Source organism: Tursiops truncatus, chromosome X (genome assembly GCF_011762595.2).
Source record: "Tursiops truncatus isolate mTurTru1 chromosome X, mTurTru1.mat.Y, whole genome shotgun sequence".
NCBI lineage: Eukaryota > Metazoa > Chordata > Mammalia > Artiodactyla > Delphinidae > Tursiops > Tursiops truncatus.
The window spans coordinates 25,303,897-25,322,430 of NC_047055.1; the positions used below are offsets into that span (position 1 = coordinate 25,303,897).

General features: G+C 39.6%; 1 protein-coding gene across 1 annotated transcript in view; it reads right to left on the reverse strand.

Moving 5' to 3' along the window:
* The window catches only part of GRIA3 (glutamate ionotropic receptor AMPA type subunit 3), a 291,796-nt gene that overhangs the window by 53,427 nt on the left and 219,835 nt on the right, over positions 1–18,534 (reverse strand). The window contains exons 11-12 of the mRNA XM_073799616.1: positions 16,223–16,599; positions 6,296–6,494 (exon numbers count right to left, since the gene is read on the reverse strand). Coding sequence (XP_073655717.1) covers positions 6,296–6,494; positions 16,223–16,599 — 576 coding nt within the window. The remainder of the gene's footprint in view (positions 1–6,295; positions 6,495–16,222; positions 16,600–18,534) is intronic.

Below are 18,534 nucleotides of genomic sequence, written 5' to 3' on the forward strand. Positions count from 1 at the left end.
TCTTCCCGGACCAGGACACGAACCCGTGTCCCCTGCATCGGCAGGCGGACTCTCAACCACTGCGCCACCAGGGAAGCCCTAGTAGTCATATTTTATAATAGGGGTAGGAATGGGATCAGGAGGAGGGGGGAAGGATATAAATGAGCTTTCTCTCTCCTCCCAAAGCCAGAAAAAAACCCCACCTCTCTTCCATTGAGCAAGCAGAGATTATTTTCTTTTATTTTTGAGAAATACCCCTCCCTCATGTCTCCACAGAGCCTTATTTGGACAGTCTCCATGCTTCAATTGCTCTATTGCTGGGCCCTTTTCTTAAAAGTCTCCTGGGATTTGTAGAACCCTTCATAGCGTTAAAGAGATTTTTCTGATATTCTAACTAAACCCATAAGGAAGATAGAGCAGGGAATATTTCCCTTGATAGATGAGGAAACTGAGACCAAATGGCCCAGAGAAAAACAGGAAAGGCATCAGGGGGTGTGGATTGCTGCATTTGTGGCGTTCACTCTAGTGTTATGGGCGCCTTCCTTTTCTTTGCCTTCTTATCTTGGGTCCTTTTGAGATTGTCAGGGCCTGGAAAAATGTCATTTAACAATGTGTATAGGTTTCCTTTTCTAATTGATCCATCAAGGGGAATAAAAACAAAGATCAACCAGGAGATGATACAGAGGCCTTAACATGCGCTGTCCTAGAGGCTTGATTCGTGCATAGGACCCCATGTTTCTGTGAACACTCACACCAGAAAGGCACTGAGATGCAATGGGAAGAGGACCCAATCTGGACTCAGAATTCTAGCTTGTCTCCTCTGAGCTGAGCGACTTTCGACTTTCAGCAAGTCACAAGGTCATCTTGCCTCAGGTGTTTCCTCTCTGAAGGAGGTGTAATAATACCTGTTCTGGTTGCGTGGCAGGATTGTCGTGTGAATAGAGTATGGTAATGTATGTGAATATGTGTTGAAAATCTAGCCCACTAGATTGTGAGCTCCTAGGGGGTAGAGGCCATTTCTGTTTTATTCATCACTTAGCTGACCTTCCTCCTGGGGTTACAGAGGATCATTAACCCTACTCTTGTTCACCAAGAAGCATACCCAGACACTGGCACATGCTGGGAAGTCGCTCCATAGAAATAAACACCATCAGCTACCCCGGAGGGATGATCGTCTAGTTCTCTGAGATGCCTATATTTTAAGTCAATCTGTTCCCCCAGATAACCTCCAAATATGGCGAAGAAACCTAAGTATTTTCATGTGATTTGGCAAAAGGCAGAAATTTAATTTCGTTTATGGAGATGGCTCTGCAGTGCTTAGCCTGGAGTTTGGCATATAGTAGGCACCTAAAAAGAGTTACTGAAAGAGTGATGAATAAGTAATAGAATCTAGGGCATTGTTATTAGCCTGTCTTTGTTGCCACATTTCCTCCATTCTCTCGGAGACAGACAGTGTTGTGTGCATTAGTTGTCAGGTCAACCTCTACTCCCTTGGTGAGTGTCCTTTCCACCCAGCTTGAGACTTGCCTGCAAGGAAGACCCAGGAAACCACAGATCCCTGACAGCTGAGGGATGGGAAAGGCTGACAGCTGTCTGAATGTACCATGTGGCCAGGCCTCAGCATCCTCGCATCGTACCTGCTGCTCCACCTCCAGTCTTAACCTGGAGGTCTATGAGCCTTGCTGTGTTATGTATTATATGACATAGGAAAATAAGAGTTTTGGGGGGGATAAGGCGGCATCAAAAGGACTATGTAAATAATTAAAAAACAATTTCTTTTTAAAAATTGTTAAGTAATACATACAATAAATGTCTCTGACCTACCATTCCTTGGTATCAACTCATCTCCTGTTGCTGCTGTTATGTGTTCCCTAGTGTGTAGTTGGCTGTGTCCGCAAGCATTCGGTCACATCCTGTATGTCTTCAAACTAATTAAATGTGGTTGCAGTTGTCCGGGTACAGTATCAAGCTCTCAAATTCTTCATGGTACTTGCCGAGAAAATTTTTAACAAAAGAATTTTTACATTTTGATGTGTTTCCTACGGTGAGGAGATGGGTAGGGTTAAGGGAGGTCTGTTGTGGTAAAGCTTAAAGATTAATGGTTAGTTTTCTTAATCATGTCCAAATGTCACCATACCTAGCATAGGGGAATTTGTGGAGAGATTGTTCTTCTTTCCCCATAAAGTTCAAAAGCCCTATAATAAATAACCAATAAATGTTGAAATGTGGACTCTGATTGAAAATGTGTTTGTGTGTGTGTGTGTGTGTGTGTGTGTGTGTGAGTGTGTGTGTGTGTGTGAGAGAGAGAGAGAGATTCAGAATGTATAAGGAGAATCTACATACTCTTGGGGACTACTTCCCAAAAAAATAATTTTTTTTGAAATACAGGGCTCTTCTTTATGCTGCCTGCATTTCAAAAAAATTTAAAAGTTAAAGTAAGCGATGACAACAGTAACAGTGTTGAGATAAAACATTCTTCATGAGTAATTCAACTGTGCTTCTTATGGCTTAGAATGTCTGCAACTCAGAAGACAGGGCAGTTCCCTTGGTGGTCTCCAGATAAAGTTCAGTTTTTCTGTCCTACCTGGGGTGCTGGGGCAAGGCACGTCTCTCCCCATTCCATTCCATTTATATTTATTTTCTTAAAGGGGTTTAAATTAGCATTAACACTTCAGTTTAAAAAGCAACATCCTTTTATACCCTGAACTATCTTCAGTGGGGATATGGCCAAGTATCTGGAAAAGAATTCACTTCGTTATAAAGCAGAAACTAACACACCATTGTAAAGCAATTATACTCCAATAAAAACATTAAAAAAAAAGAGTCAAGCATCACAGTGGTCTTCTAATATTTCTAGGGGTTTGAAGGCAGAGAGAATTTTGGAATTGCTTTTTCTCCCAGATCTACTTTTTAACCTGAACCTGCATCAGGTTAAAATTTCAAAACCTAGTGGAGAATGATTGTTTCGGTGTAGCTTTCCAAATCATAGTGGCATTTCTCTGGGCAATGACAATGAAGCTGTCGACTTGTTTTTTAGCATGGGTGCCTCCACCTCTGGTTGGGACATTTAGTTTTGGAGCTGCTGTCTAAGGAAATCAGTTTTCAAGTCAAGAGGGTTGTAATATTTCAGATGTCTCTTCCAGCTGCATGCATTTTGTTTGGTCCCTCCCTGCCTTTCCTGATGGAACAGGTCCCTCTGTGCCAGTGACTTTATGTGATTGTAAGATAGCAGCCGAGGATAGTTCAGAAAATGAGAGAAAAGAATCATTTAAAGATGTCATCATTTTAATGGCAGCCTTACCCAGGACAAGTTAAAACGTCTGCAGGGCAATTAGAAAGGAATTTTCTTTTATTTAATTTTCTCTAGAGGGCTGGCCCCGGGGCTGTTTTATGGTGTTACTAACTTGGTCCCTGTGGTTTTAATATGGAGTGAGAATGGGAAGAAATGAGCTCATGTTATGTTTGTAAATGTTGCATGTGATCCTGTTTTATCCTCTAAAGTTCAGAAGGCATGCCATCAGGGGTCCTCATTTTTTTTTTTTTTTTTTTTTTTGGCATGTGGAGGAGTTACTGCTCTTAAAATAGCCTTGAGATCTTGGAGGACTGAGAGGAAAGTGACATGCTGTGGCGGTTACATCCCTGAGTAGGAGACGATGTGTTCTTGCTGGCTGCCTTCTCTGATTTATGGGGTTCAAGGAGGGGTAAAGTAGAGGATTTTGAGAGGACAGATGGCTTGGAGACGAATTGGTTGGGCCCCTCTGTATTATATGAATACCAAGCATTCCCTTTGTTGGGTTTACAGAACATTTTTCAGTACAAGCAGGCTAGGAGCTGCCTGTCCTATACTGCTCAGTTCCACTCTTAGATCATCAACTTTTTTGTGCTGTCCTAAAGAACTTCTCCAGAGTCCTTACTGCTGTCGCTAGCAACCAATTGAGGAAAAAGAAAAGTGGCGTGCGGGAATTAGAAAATGATTTGCACTTCTTTATACCTAGAAATATCTGGCTCCTTTTCGAATCAGATTTTCAGAACAGTTCCATTTCCATACGAATTACTCATTGGCTGTAAAGGTCACTAGGAATTGCTGAGCATTGGAAACCGCAAACCAGTTAGAATGTGGCAATAGCTTTGCTCAGAATTGAATGTTGATTCAAGTTGGCTCTGGTAATAAGATTCTCTTCAATGAAACCATCATTGAATGGATTAATAGATGCTTTCCTAGTTTTTGAGAAAGATACAATATATGTGGGGGATGTGGTCTGGGCATGGGGACATTGACTACTTGGTCACAATTTCAAGCCTTTGTGTTAGTAAATCTTCCCAGAGAGCCTCCTTTGCCTGCAATATGGATGAATGGCCTTTGAAAGCTTAATGGGAATTGATGCCACCTATCGATTACCATTTAAAGCACACCTTCCTAATTTCTAATCATCGCTGAAGGAAATATGCTTTCTGGTGGAACAAGTATCCCTAATTGGAGGGTCCAAGTCTGGTGTCTTGATAGCTTAAGGGGTCCTTCTAGCAACTTAGTGCCTATTGGGTTGGTGAACGTAAGCTCTGCTGAAGGTTGATACTAAACCAGATTTCCGTGGAGCTGATTATGTGCTGAATACTCAGCGGATGGAAATCCCTGGCTTTCTGCCCTGAAATGTGTGAGTGATTTCATGAGGGCAGGGGATTATTCCCAGATAAGCTTCTGGAACTGCCAACGTAGTGAGGGTCAAGGCCAGGTTAGTTCCAGAGGATCTTCATATCATTTTGATGCTTCTAGTACTAGGCCCCTGTCCCTGGTTGGAGATTATGAACTGCTCGATAAATAGTGGTAGAGGTGAGATAGGGATATCCTGAGCCAATGAGATTTCTGGAAAGGGTCTCAGAATTAACCCTTTCTCCTTCAGGGAATGAAAACAGTTTTTAGTTAATTGCTATAATTTCAAGAAAAACACACTCCTCCTGCTTTCCCATGAAACAACTGGACAAATCCCATGATGATACATATAGAAATATATTTCTTACTGATTTCTTAAAGCAAGCTGGTTTAGAACCAGCGTTTGTTTACTGTGGATCTTTGAGGAAAAGTCAGTAATTATACCTGCCATCCGATAATTTGATTATTGGTTGGAGAGAATGACTAAACTTTTCTTCTCTACCTACTACACAAGTGGCTTCTGGATCACTGCTACAACCAGTTACATGGGTTACAGTAGCAGGCAGTGGTATGGATAGAATGGGTCCATTTTCTCACTGAAACCACCATATTTTCCTGGTTGGGACAACTGAAAAATCATGTGAGTTCTTAAACACTCCATCGGTAGCCTTTCTTACAGACCAGTTGCTACAGAACAAAGATATTGGTATTTTACGTAAAAAGAAAAAGATATTGGTATTTTACGTATTTTCTTTCTTCTTTCTCCTTGACAGTACTTACACTTTACTAACTTTTGCTAGTGAACAACTTGCTGTTTCCCCACCAAGATTTGGCCTATGTGCGGGTAGTGAGGGGGAAATAAATCTACTCAAGAAATTAAAACAGGGCTTCCCTGGTGGCACAGTGGTTGAGAGTCCACCTGCCGATGCAGGGGACACGGGTTCGTGCCCTGGTCCGGGAGGATCCCACATGCCGCGGAGCGGCTGGGCCCGTGAGCCATGGCCGCTGAGCCTGCGCGTCCGGAGCCTGTGCTCCGCAACGGGAGAGGCCACAACAGTGAGAGGCCCGCGTACCGCAAAAAAAAAAAAAAAAAAAAGAAAAGAAAAGAAAAAACAATTACCAGCTTCCCAGAAAATTGAATTATCAGCATGTACATGAATACTTGAAACAACTGTAATACATTTCAATAGAAAACCAATGTCTAAAATAGAATATGTAATTTTATAGTTCATCACTCCTCAGATTCTTAGAGTCAATTACCTAACTTCTGTGAACTGCTGAGACGTAAAATCACTGCTTTTGTAAAAGCTAAAAAGGAGAATAGATATTATTTAGTTCAATCCCCTCATTATTCAAGTAAGGGGACCAAGGCCGACAGAAGTTAAATGACTTGCCCAAGGACAAACGATCACTTTGTGGTAGGGTTGGGATTCAAACCTGTGAGTTCAAACTCAGTGCTCTTGACATGCCCCCTGTGATGTCGCGCAGGAGTCTTAGTTCTAAAGGACAATGAATTAGGTCACCAACCAAGTAGCTCTGTATTTAAGATGCTCTGCTTTGATAACATTCCCACCATTTCCCGATCCTCCCTTAAAACACTGTGAATCTGCCTTGTGAGCAGATGATCAAATAAAATCCAGCAGGCCCAATTAACTGTAAAGCACTTACTCTGAAAAATTCTTTTGTTGAGCCGGAGTCCAGGGTCCCATATGCAATTTCAGTCTGCTTAGCTAAGTCTTCAGCACTCTCTATGGGAGAAACCATCCTCTCCACAGTCAGGAAAGCAGCGAGATTGGCCGTATAGGAAGAAATTATGATCAGGGTGAAGAACCACCAAACCCCTCCAACAATGCGCCCGGAGAGTGATCTACAAAACAAAGACCAATCCAGACCCAGAGGGGCCGGATTTCAGTTTAAGAAATCCTTATCTTTACTTTTGGAAAGAGGAATGGTTTCAGTGTAGCTGATGAAAGAGGGAAGTAAATGATGTCAGGGAATTAACACATCAAACAAAAGTGACATGTTGACAGTATCACCACATGTCATGATGGCGTGTGATGATGGTACATGCATAATGCTCTTCAGGCCTACATGGGTTTCAAAGTAGGATTATTTATTTAATCACGGGCAAAAATACCTTCTTTTTGCTAGTTCCTGCTTAGGTGTAATAATCGTACTTACCTGATTCTCCTCCTGTGAGCTTTTCTGGGCACACCTGTGGAAGACTGCTCTATTTCCTTTAAGGCAAGTGGTTCCCAGCCTTGCCCGTACCTTAGAATCACCTGGGATCTTTAAAAAAACTTCTCATGCTCAGACCCAGCCAAGACCAAAGAAATCAGAACCTGAGAGGTGGGACCCAGACATATGTATTTTTAAAATCTCTCCAGGCGATTACAATGTGCAGTCAAGGTTGAAAAACACTGATGTAAGGTGATGTCATGGGAGGAACACAGAGTCAAAAACCTTTGCATATTTGAAGAGAAATGATTAGGTGCTAGCTAGTAAACAAGCACGATGCACTATGAGTTTAACAAATTTAATATAGACATTGCCATTCTGTGGAGCTGATTACCCATAAGGCAAGGGGCCATAAGATAATATTTATTATTGTCTTCATATAAATGGCTAGTGGGGCTCAGGAGTTTAGATCCAGAGATTGAAACTCTACAAATTGAGATGTAGCACATAGGACAGGCCTCAAGTGAAGTAGGAAACTACCTGCTTAATAGGATTTGAGAAGCACTAAAAGCTTTGTCTGTACCCTCCCCCACCAAAATAATCAAAACAAACAAAACCATCCTCACTGGCCCGCCCTAGAAATTCTAACTATTGGAATTATCCTCTGAGCTTTCTTCAGGAGGCTTGGTCAAAATGTAACATTTTACTTCAACAGCATCTATTATCATATCCTGGATTAGTCTATGCAATAGTGGAGAATGGGACAGAGAAGATGGGTAAGTTTTAATCAGGGAAAATTTTGTTCTTAAATGGAACTGTGCATGGGCATTACTTGGGGTGTTTGTTAAAATGCTGATTCAGAATATGAGTGCTCAAAAATCTGGACTTCTCAGGCATCACTGGTGATTGCAGTGGTCTGCGGCCCAAACTGAGAAATATTGTTCTTCTTCTACATCAGTGATTCTCAACTCTGCCTGCACATCAATATCATTGGGGGAGTTCAAGACAACACAAAACAAAACACAATGACCGAAAAAATGCCTAGGCTCCACCCCAGGCCAATTAAATCAGAATCTCTGAGGGTTGGGCCTAAGCAGCAGCACTTTTTTTTTTCTTACATCTTTATTGGAGTATAATTGCTTTACAACGGTGTGTTAGTTTCTGCTTTACAACAAAGTGAATCAGTTATACTCCGGGGCAGCCCAGATTGGGAGTCATGGTCCTACGTCATGAATGCTACTCAGGGAGAGGGTCTGTGGGCAGTTAGGGGGCAGTGTGAGGGCACTGAATGCCCAATGGGTAAGGGCTTGTAGTGAGGAAACTTCATCTCCTTCACAATGCTGCTGAAGGCTGGCTCTGTTTGCAGAAATGAAATCTGGTCACTAGGTTTTATAAAACATTGCCACATTATCCCGAGGATAGTTCTGCTCTGTGGTGGAGCTCCATCCTGGTTAGGCTGTGTTCTCTCATGCCCAGAAAAGCTCACAGGAATAGAACCCACTCTGTCATAGAGTCAAGAATAGGCGTAGGAGCCTGGCACATCTCCAGGCTCTGTGGGAAGAGGGCAGCTCTGGGCTGAAAGCTGGCAAGTCAAGCTCTTCTCTGTCTATACTCTCATTTTACCACTTTGAAGCAAATTTAAATTCCTGTGTCCCAAGATAACCTTTTTTTTAGCCTCTGGAAAATTCAGTTGTTTTAGATTTTACACCCTGATCAAATAATTTTGGCAGGTGTTTTGATAAAGAGTATTCTTTATTGATTAACTGTAACAAAGCTGTTTGGTTTCTTAAAGCCTGTAATTCCTGTTGGTCCCTGGATGCTTCACATAACCCTTATTTATTTATTTCTGAACATAATCACTTTTAGCGTTCGGGATGTGCAAATCTGCTTTGCAACAGATTTTCTAACTGATAGTTATACTCTCTCAGGATTTCACCTGGGAACATTTCCCTTTTAATCAGAAGATGTAAAAACATCTGGAGTCAGAAAGAATGTCACATCTGAATGCTAAAAGTGTACAGAATATTTCAATTATGAATTTGAAACTTTCACAGTCTTTCTTCATTGTTAACATACACATTTTATTCTGGGTTGATCTGACTCTGGAAATAATTTTACTGTATAAAAGATGAATGCTCAAAGTAGCATTCGTAGTAATAGGGTAATAAAAATGATAATAATAGCTAACGTTTAAGGAGCACCTCCTATGTGCCAGACTCTGTTATAATTGTTTACATGTGTCAACTCCTTTAATCCTCCATCCCTTTACAGATAAGAAAATGGAGCATTCTACAGATAAAGAAATTGAGGCACAGAGAGGAGAAATAGGAAATAAATCATCTAGACTTATGCATTCGGAAAGACATGCCCACATTTCTGTAGTATAAAATACTCATGTTTTGTATAAGAAAACCCAAAATGGTGTGTAAATTATAGAAGGAGCAATTTTCCTACAAACATTGAGAAATATAGCTGCAGGAAAACCAAACATGTTTGGATAATTATTGTTTATTATCTGTTGTTCATTTGGAATGGAACTGTGAATGTCCTCCTTATTTGGGATGATGGGGTTTTACTGAGACCAAGGGGAAAACTGATTTTGGAGTATTTCCAGAATCATGGTTTGGTATGGAAAAGGGTGTATTCTGCTGCTGTGAATACTAATGGTAGTTTATGTATTATCTGCTTGAAATGTGGAGAACAACACAGTAATTTATGGAAATTACGTTTGTACCATTCTATTGCAGCTAATGGACTGTGGCTGTGTCTGTGTGATCTAAAATCAAGCCTGCGCATCATAATCTGGCTCTTTTGGCCACCTTAATGGCTGACTCAGATGATCATGTGGTTGGTCTGTATGACTCAGCTGAAATTGGCTGTTGACATGACTGAAAATAAACCTAAAAGCAAAATGGTCTTTTTTTGTGGCCTCTTGTCTACATGGCTGTTGATTTTGGCAATTATGTGGTTAATATTGTGATAGACCTACGATCATGGAGAATTTTGGTGAATATCCACATAGAAATGGTAAAACAGTATCCACGAGCATCAGCATAGATGGAAAAAGGAGCTTCCTTGGAATCAGCGTTGAATGCACAAGCTTGCATTCAGCATTCTCCCTTCAAGACAGTAGTAGCTTTTGTGCCAGTTCAAGTAAGAATTTAACCTCTGTAAAATCTAAAAAAGCCAGACTTATAGAAAAACAGAAGAGAATATAGGTTTTCAGGGGATGGGAGGTGAGCAAAATAGGGGATGTTGGTCGAAGTGTACAAACTTCTAGTTATTAAGTGAATAAGTTCTGGGGATCTGATGTTTTTCAAAGGAATGGATTTTTTAAAAATATAAATAAAATTTTCTGTTCATCAAGAAAAGAAAAAAAAAAAAGACAGTGGTAGCTTTGACAAGAATCTTGGTGGAATTTCTACCACTTTCTTCCCTTGTATGTCATGGATGCCTGAATCCTTTCACTGAGAAAATGTGCAGTGGAACTCACAGGGAAGAAGCTCTACAAGAATTTTCACATTTCCCTTTTCTCATTAGTGAAACTAGAGCCTTTTAAATCCACATTTCACATGGAGGCTATATAAAAAGTGACTGATGGGTCAGCCCCGTCACATTTTTAAAAGGATCTATTAAAACAAGACAAGACTTTATAGTTGAGTTAGAAAGACCTGTCATTTCCCAGTATCTTTTCTTCCATTAATGCAGCTTCAAAATGTTTAACATTCAAGTAGTTTTGTTGCACAAGACAGATTTTGAGGTTAGCATAATGAAATGACCGTAAAATGCTGCCATTTAGTATTTATAAAAAATGCATTAAAGGAACATATCATACCTTTTGAAGAAATGTAAGAGGAGACATGAAGTTAATGAAAGTAAATTAGCAACAAGACAAAAACAGACATAACATTGCAAAATAATGCACAATGCTCATGTTACCTGTGATCATAAGAAACTAGAGTTTCCGAGTTAATAATAAAATGTATTTTACGGCCTATGAAATGATAATAAAAGTGAGCTGTGTGCTGGAACCTTCATCCTGTAAGTAAATTTTGAAATCGGCACTTTACTAGCTTCACAAGATGCAGACCCGGAACTGCAAACTGCCTCTCTCCTTTGCACAAACTCTATCATTCCTTTTCTCCCTCTTCTTTCTTCCACAGTAGGCATCATTTCTACACTGCATTCAATGCTGTGTCTATGACAGATTTTTAAAAAAATGTGCAGAGTCAATCTTTGGTTCTTATAGTCTTCTCTGATGGGAATAACTAACCATCTCCCAAAGACTGAAAACTACGGCTTTCAGCCAGAAAAGTCATGAAATAGTTGTAATAAAAATCCTGCTACTACAATTAATTTATTACCACACCACTACTGCTTTGAAGTGAATTTGCAGTTGCAGTAGGATGAAGACACTGGTCATACATCAGTAAAGGAAAGGCTATTGTTGCTTTAAACGGAGCCCCAAACTCTCCTATTGTCTTTGATCCCATTCATTTTTTACCCTTCGTATATTTTATTATTCTGCACATACTTTCCATTTAAAAAAGGAGGATCTATGTGTCAGCTAACCTGGACAGATCCCCTGCCTGCTTCTCCAAAGTGTTTGCTATCTGGAAAACTTAACAGGAGAATAATGCCCATGGAATAATCTATACACAGTAACCGGGTTCAAGTTAGTGTGCTCTTTCCATTTTCTCTGCTGCAATTCCCTGGAACCTTGTATCTTCAACTTGGCTAGCCCTCAGATGTCCCTGCAGCTTTAGAGAAAGTCAGCAGGGGGAGCATTTGTCTGGAAGGACTTGGACTCTGGCCTGCTTAGCAGTTCTGTCAACGTTTTACAAACGAAATAAATTTCAGATTAAAAAAAATTCCAGCCACCTGTCAATATCAGCAAGACATTGTGGAATAATACAATCAAAATGTTTGCAAGTTGTGTAATCCTTAAGGAAAGCACTTTATGGGTTCAAGGAGGAATGTTGTTGGTTATTTCTCATCAGAAAGCAGCTATTTGGCACTGACTAAAATTTTAACCGTATTTAGGAACTAAAATGCAAGTGCAATATGAACGATTAGTATTTGTGAAGCCAGGATGGTTAACAGCAGCTAGTTTAAAAATGATAATAGGTAACGTGTATTGAGAACTTACTATGTGTCAGGCACTGTGCTTTACATTTTATAGATGAGGAACTGAGCCTTAGCAAGTTTTAGTACCTCGCCCCACGTTACACAACAGCTAAGCGGATTGTGAATCTAGTGAGATGAACTCCAGGACCCGCATACCTAATCACTGTGCTCCCTCCATCTGGCTACACCCACTGGCTATCTCCCCATCCCCCAATCAGGGGGAAGAGGATTGAATGCAATCTCCTCATACTTTCTTCTCCTGACTCCCCCCAACAAATTAGTTCGTGTATGAATATAACCTCAGCTTATTCATTGATTACTCAGTCTCCACTTGAATTGGTCACCCTGAACAATTGGGGTAGTTGAAAATATCAAACCTAATATTGACATAGACTCTTTAGGCTTCTAGGTTACTGTTCATAGCTTTATTTGATGGCAGTGGAATCATGCTCAGTTTTCCTCATGATGTCTTGTTGCTGATTTCCCAGTCTTTAACTTTGAGTGAACACATGTTCAGCAGCACTCTTAAATGCTCACTGCCTATTTTCTTAAACAGCCAGGGCAAAGGTACTGTTTCATCAGAGGTTGGGAGACTGGAAAACATCTCTTGGGCATGAGCACGAGGAAAAGAATGGAACAAACAGTGCACCTTTAGGTCGGTAGTGGGAGGCTGTGTGTGGTAGTGGAAATAATTGTACTGCTGGCTCTTAGAGCCTCCGTGCCCTCGGGTTCCATGACATTATCTCTCCGGGTACTATTCCTTTCTCTATGATATGAGAAAAGCAGTATGAAGTGGAACGAGCACAGGTTCTGGAATTGGAGTTGGGTATGAATACTGGCTTTGTCATTAGCTGTGTGACTGGGCAAATTACTTCACCTGAGCATCACCTTCACCTAAAAAATAAGTACGATGCCCACCTTGTGGTAGTGTTTTGAGGATTAGAATTCATATGATAATACAGGTAAAGTGCCCAGATGCAGTGGGAACTCAGAGAAAATTGTTCCTGGGCCCTCAGTAAACGGATGCAACTGGATTAATTTATCTCTGACATCTCCTCCTGCTATGATATTTGATAATTCTACTTTAAAATGTGGTCTCTTATGAAGCCTTGAATTGCTCCAATTTTGAGAAAAGTCAGAGTGTACAATGCATGCTCACATTCTGGGCTTTCTGGAGAGTTTGCATTCCAAGGATGGCCATTGAACAGAAGTGGGGCTGTGTGCCCCATTGCTGGGTTGAGTTGTGACCAGCATTTAGAAAAAAAAAAAGAGAATAGATAATATCAGAGTGCATGGCACACTGTAAGGGTAATTTCTGGTGAAATTTTGTTACGTACATATATGTGTACTGAGTTGTGATGGAAAATTTATCTCTGACCGAGGGTTGTGCTCAAAACATTTGAAAGCCATCACTCTCTAGGACAGTGTCTAGTGCAGAATAATAAAATCTCTACCTTGAAAAAAGCACTTGATATATTTCAGCGCCACAGAAGAGCCACAGCTTAAATTCTGCTACAAAAAATGAAAATAAAGAATCTTTCCAGCTTGTCATTTTCAGGCCATCATTTTTAAGTTATTACTTAATGAGGTAATATGCATAAATACTTCTAAAAACAAATGGCCTTTTAAGAGTCCTGTTTGAGTATGCACAGCAGCATGTAGCACTCCAGTGGGGATATCACAAATTTAGTTTTGAAAATGCACTTACAGAAACCAGTAAAATCTCCAGCCTTAATAAGTCTTTAGCATTGTCTCAACACAGATTACCAGCCACGTTAAAATCATTCAATTACAGGATCATTCAGAAACCCTCATCTCTTGAAGTGAACATTTTAAAAAATCAGGAAAGAAAGAAACTAGCACAATTAACTCCCAGATGATATCACAAAACGACACACATCCCAAGCACAGAAGGAATAGGGAGTGAAATAATTTGGAGAATCTGACCAAGCAGATTGAGGGTGGCAAAAAAGAATGACAGATAAATGAGGCTTACCCCACACGTGTTATACTAAAAAGCTGCTGAAGATAGTTACCAGCGATGTATACTGCAAAACTCCATTTTAAATGTTTTGCGCTCCAAGTGGATAACCTCAAATGAAATATGCTATAAAAGCATGGTAGGTGACCTTCTGAGTCCTTCTAGTCTAAATGAAAATCCCTATATGTTTGTATAATTGACTCTGGTCAGTATTTGAATTAATGTTCAATTTTACCAAAGCTACAACTTTTTATTTCATTTTTTTCTGATTATAAAGATGTTACATTTGCTCACAGTATTTTATAATTATGCATTTGCCACCATTTTTGTGTAGGTGAGTCGACACTTTAAGTGGGTAAGATCTAGGATATTCACATTGAATATCTTCAATAGCTTCACTGAGGTAAAATATGCATACCATACAATTCACCAACACAAGTGTACAATTAGTGATTTTAGTAAAGTTAGAGTTGTGCAACCATTGCCACAACCCAGTTTTGGAAAATTTCCAATACTCTGAAACGTTGCCTTGTGCCCTTTTGTGGTTAATCCTGATAGGAATGGGACTAGGGTGAGGCAAGTGAGGCATTTGCCCCCCACACAAAATTTAAGGGGGTGCCAAAATCTCATTAATCAAAATAAAGAGAATTTTAGTATATATTTTTTAAAAAATCAAAATTAATTCAAGAAAATCCATGATTAACAAAATAGCAAATTTTAAAATAAAGATTGGATCTGACCCCTGTACTTGCTCTACTCAGCTTCACTTGCCTCACCCTAATCTTGATCCCCTCTCTGCTCCCTCCAAGGCCCCGGAGACCAACAACGTGCTTTCTGTCTCTATTGATTTGCCTATTCTGGACAAATGGAATAATACAATATGGGATAGTCAATAAATGGAATTCAAGTAATGGAATCATATGGTAAGTGGCCTTTTGCATCTGGCTTCTTTCATTTAGCATCATGTTATCAAAGTTAATTTAGTAGCATGTATCAGTTGTCCTTTTTTTAGTTGCTCAATAGTTTCCCATTCCAAATGTGGTACGGATATGCCACATTTTGTTTATCCATTCGTCTGTTGATGGACATTTGGGTTGTTTCCACTTTTGGCTATAGTAAATAAAGCTCCTATGAACATTTGTGTGTAAGTCTTTGTGTGGATATATGTTTTCTTCTAGGTAAATAAGAGTGGAATTGCTGTGCCATATTTTAAGTGTATGTCTAATTATAAGAGACTGCCAAACCACTTTCCAATTTGGGTGTAGCATTTTGCATTCATGCTACTAATGGATGAGAGCTATAGTTATTCCACATCCTTGTCACCACTTGGTATTATCTGTCTTTTTGATTATAGCCATTCTAGAGGATGTGTAGAGCTGTCTCACTGTGATTTTAATTTGCATTTCCCTAATGACTAATGATGTTGAGCATCTTTTCATGTGATTATTAACCATTTGTATACCTTCTTTGGGGAAATATCTATTCAAATCTTTCATCCATTTTTAGAATTGGGTTGTTTATCTTCTTTTTATTAAGTTGCAAGAGATCTTTATATATTCTGGATACAAGTCCTTTATCACATGTATGATTTCCTAATATTTTCTCCCACTGTGGCTTGTCTTTTCATTTTCTTAATGATGTCTTTTGAAATGCAAAATTTTTGAATTTTGGTGAAGTCCAGTTTATCAGTTTTTACAGTGGATTGTGCTTTTTGCGTTCTGGAAACTCTTTGTCCGATCCAAGGTCACACAGACTTCCTCCCATATTTTCTTCTAGAAGTTTTACTGTTTTAGTGATAAAGCTTGGGCAAGATACTACAGTGAAATAGTTCTAGGCAGTCAGAGAGAAAAAATGAAAAATGGAGGAGAAAGGGGAAGGTAGGAGGGTTTTAAAGAAGAGTTCTGTCTTTTAAATATTTTCTAGATCCAGTCTCTGGACAAATGAGAGAATGTTCTAGCTCAGTTAATGAGGAAACCATGCCTGTTTGTTCGGATCAAGATTTAGTGTTAGCTTTATCTGAATAATATCAATATTAGCTGGCAATGTTGCCTTTATCTGAGTTCAAATGTTTGCTATAATGTGTATAAATTGATGATACCATAGAAATGCATGAAAGACATTCAAAGCAACACCAATAACACACTCACTTCATGGACGCAAGCAAACAAAAATGGCTTGATGATAATTTGTCACTGGATGGAATGTTAAATGAAAGAAATCTGGACTTGAGATGGGTGAATATCAGATGTGCATGAATGGATCATGGCCATAACATGCAAGGAGGCATTGGGTATGACATGGAAACAAACCTTGGAGAAATATCACATCCTTGCTGCATAAAGGCACCCAAGGAAAACCAAAGACTGTTAAATATTCCAAATTCATTTGGAGGATCAGGAGGGCTTTGCGGGTCACGAGGTTCTTCATTGTTGTCTTCCAAGTGCCATTCGTAAGGGCTGAATCTGCTGACTAGGAAAAGAACTACACTGACTCCAATGTAAGCGAAGACGATGCACATCCAGATTTCGTAAGCCAAGGGATCCAGAAACGAGAACACTCCTGGTTTTGATTTCTGAGGCTTCTTTATCATGATGGAGATGCCCAGGCTCATAAACGGCTTTGAGAAATCTATGACTTCTTCACGGACCAGCGTTATAGTGAGTGGAGCAACAGCTATATCAGCCCTCTGGAAAAAAACATTTTTTGACTTTTAGAGACAGTATTTCCATTAGTCATTTGCCACTTAATATACCTCTTTGGTAGAAATATAAAGTCTTAAGTCACTATAGCCAGCTGATTTGTCAATGCTTTGGTTAGACAAGTAGTAGCATTCAGTGGGTCCTAAAATACTCTAACTTGATGGTAAGTTAAGGAAAAGACACTTCGTCCTCTGAGGCATATTGGCTTAGGGCACCTGATTCAATTTTTTGTCCTAAAATTGTTTTGCTACCTTGCAACTCAACTGCTACTCTCCTGTGACATACCACTGTTTAATTCTTATATTCTTATTTTAATTTTCATTCACTTATGTCATATCTCCCTTACCTGACCGGAAATTCTTGTGGGAAAAGCATAATAGTCTATACTTTTGATATGTGCCTCCCTCCCCACCATGAGGTGCAACACAGGACTACAGTACTCAGTTTAACACTTGAGTGTTTGCCATTATTCTTGACTTATTTCTTTGAGAGTATGTCTATTAAAAACATAAGTTCTTTGAAGGCAGGGGTTCAATTTCCTATTTTTGTATCTATCACTGCAAAAGATCCTAAACTAAAGAAACTGTAGATGCCTAAAAAATAAGCTCTTGACTATTGAATATGAAATATGCAAACATGAAAGAATTCTGCATGGGCAATAAGGGCAAAGCAGTTATTACAATACATATTAATTTATATAGTAAGCCATCATTTCTAGTGATAAATATCAGTGTAGCACTCACATGTATTGGATCAATAAAATAAACGTGTCAGTAGTGCACTGCATAATTAGTTCAGGCAAAGGCAGACGATGTTTTTATATTAGTCCCATGAAAATAGGCACTGGAACTTCTACACTTATTTCTTTTGTCTTCCACACTAGTTCCCTTATGTCAGTGGCAGGTTTTAGTCTGGAGCCAGGCCTTAAAATGCATACTTAGAGAAATGCTCATAAGGAAAGGCTTTGGATGGTATATCAGGTATAAAGTGAAAACACCAATTTTGATGATCGTTTTTTCTTTGTTAAATAGTTATGCCTCAATATCCCTACCAGTAGGGGAAGAATGATGAAATCTGAGACAGGGTTTTTTTTTTTTTTTAATGTTTTAGTACTTTGATTTACACATGGTGACTCAAACTGGTTAAGAAACACTCCTTAATTAATTGAAGGGGAAATGCAGTAATAAACAGCCAGCTAACATCGATTCAGTGCTTACTCTGTGTGAGGTGTTGTGCTAAGCCCCTTATATATATTTAATTCTCAAGGCAACCTTGAGGTTGGTCCATGATCATTCCCATGTTAGAGAAGGAGGAAGTGAGGTACTGAGAGGCTGGGATTAGAACCCTGGTCTTCAGATTCCAGAACTCACTCTCTTGACCACCATAATATTCTAACTCCAGAGATACTTGCACGTTTCTACTATATATTACCTTATGTACAATGATCAACCTCAGCCAACGCCTCTCGGGTTCATTCCAGTGTGTATCTGAGTGCCTATTCTGTGCCAAGCACTGTTCTTGGTGCTAGGGGTGTAGCAGTGAGTAAGACAAGCAGACAAAAATCTGCTGCAGAATGTATGCATTTATTGAAGCCAACAGCCTGCTGACCAAATCTACCTTGAAGGCTGACTACCATCTCAAACTCACCATTTCTAAAATTAAACCCATCATCTATCACCGTGAGGTTGATTCTTCTTTAAGTCTATGAATGATGCTTATTCCAAACGTTTCCCTAATCCTACGTACCCTCTCTGCAGATGATCTTGCCTCTTCCTTTACTGAGAAGATGGAAGCCACCTGATATGAGCTCTATCACCTCAGTGCCTTTCTTCTCTTCCTCAATATATTGCTGTATCTTTATCCCTGCTGTCATTCCCATCGCTTAGAAAATGAACTCTTTCTTTCTGGGATTTAATCTATGT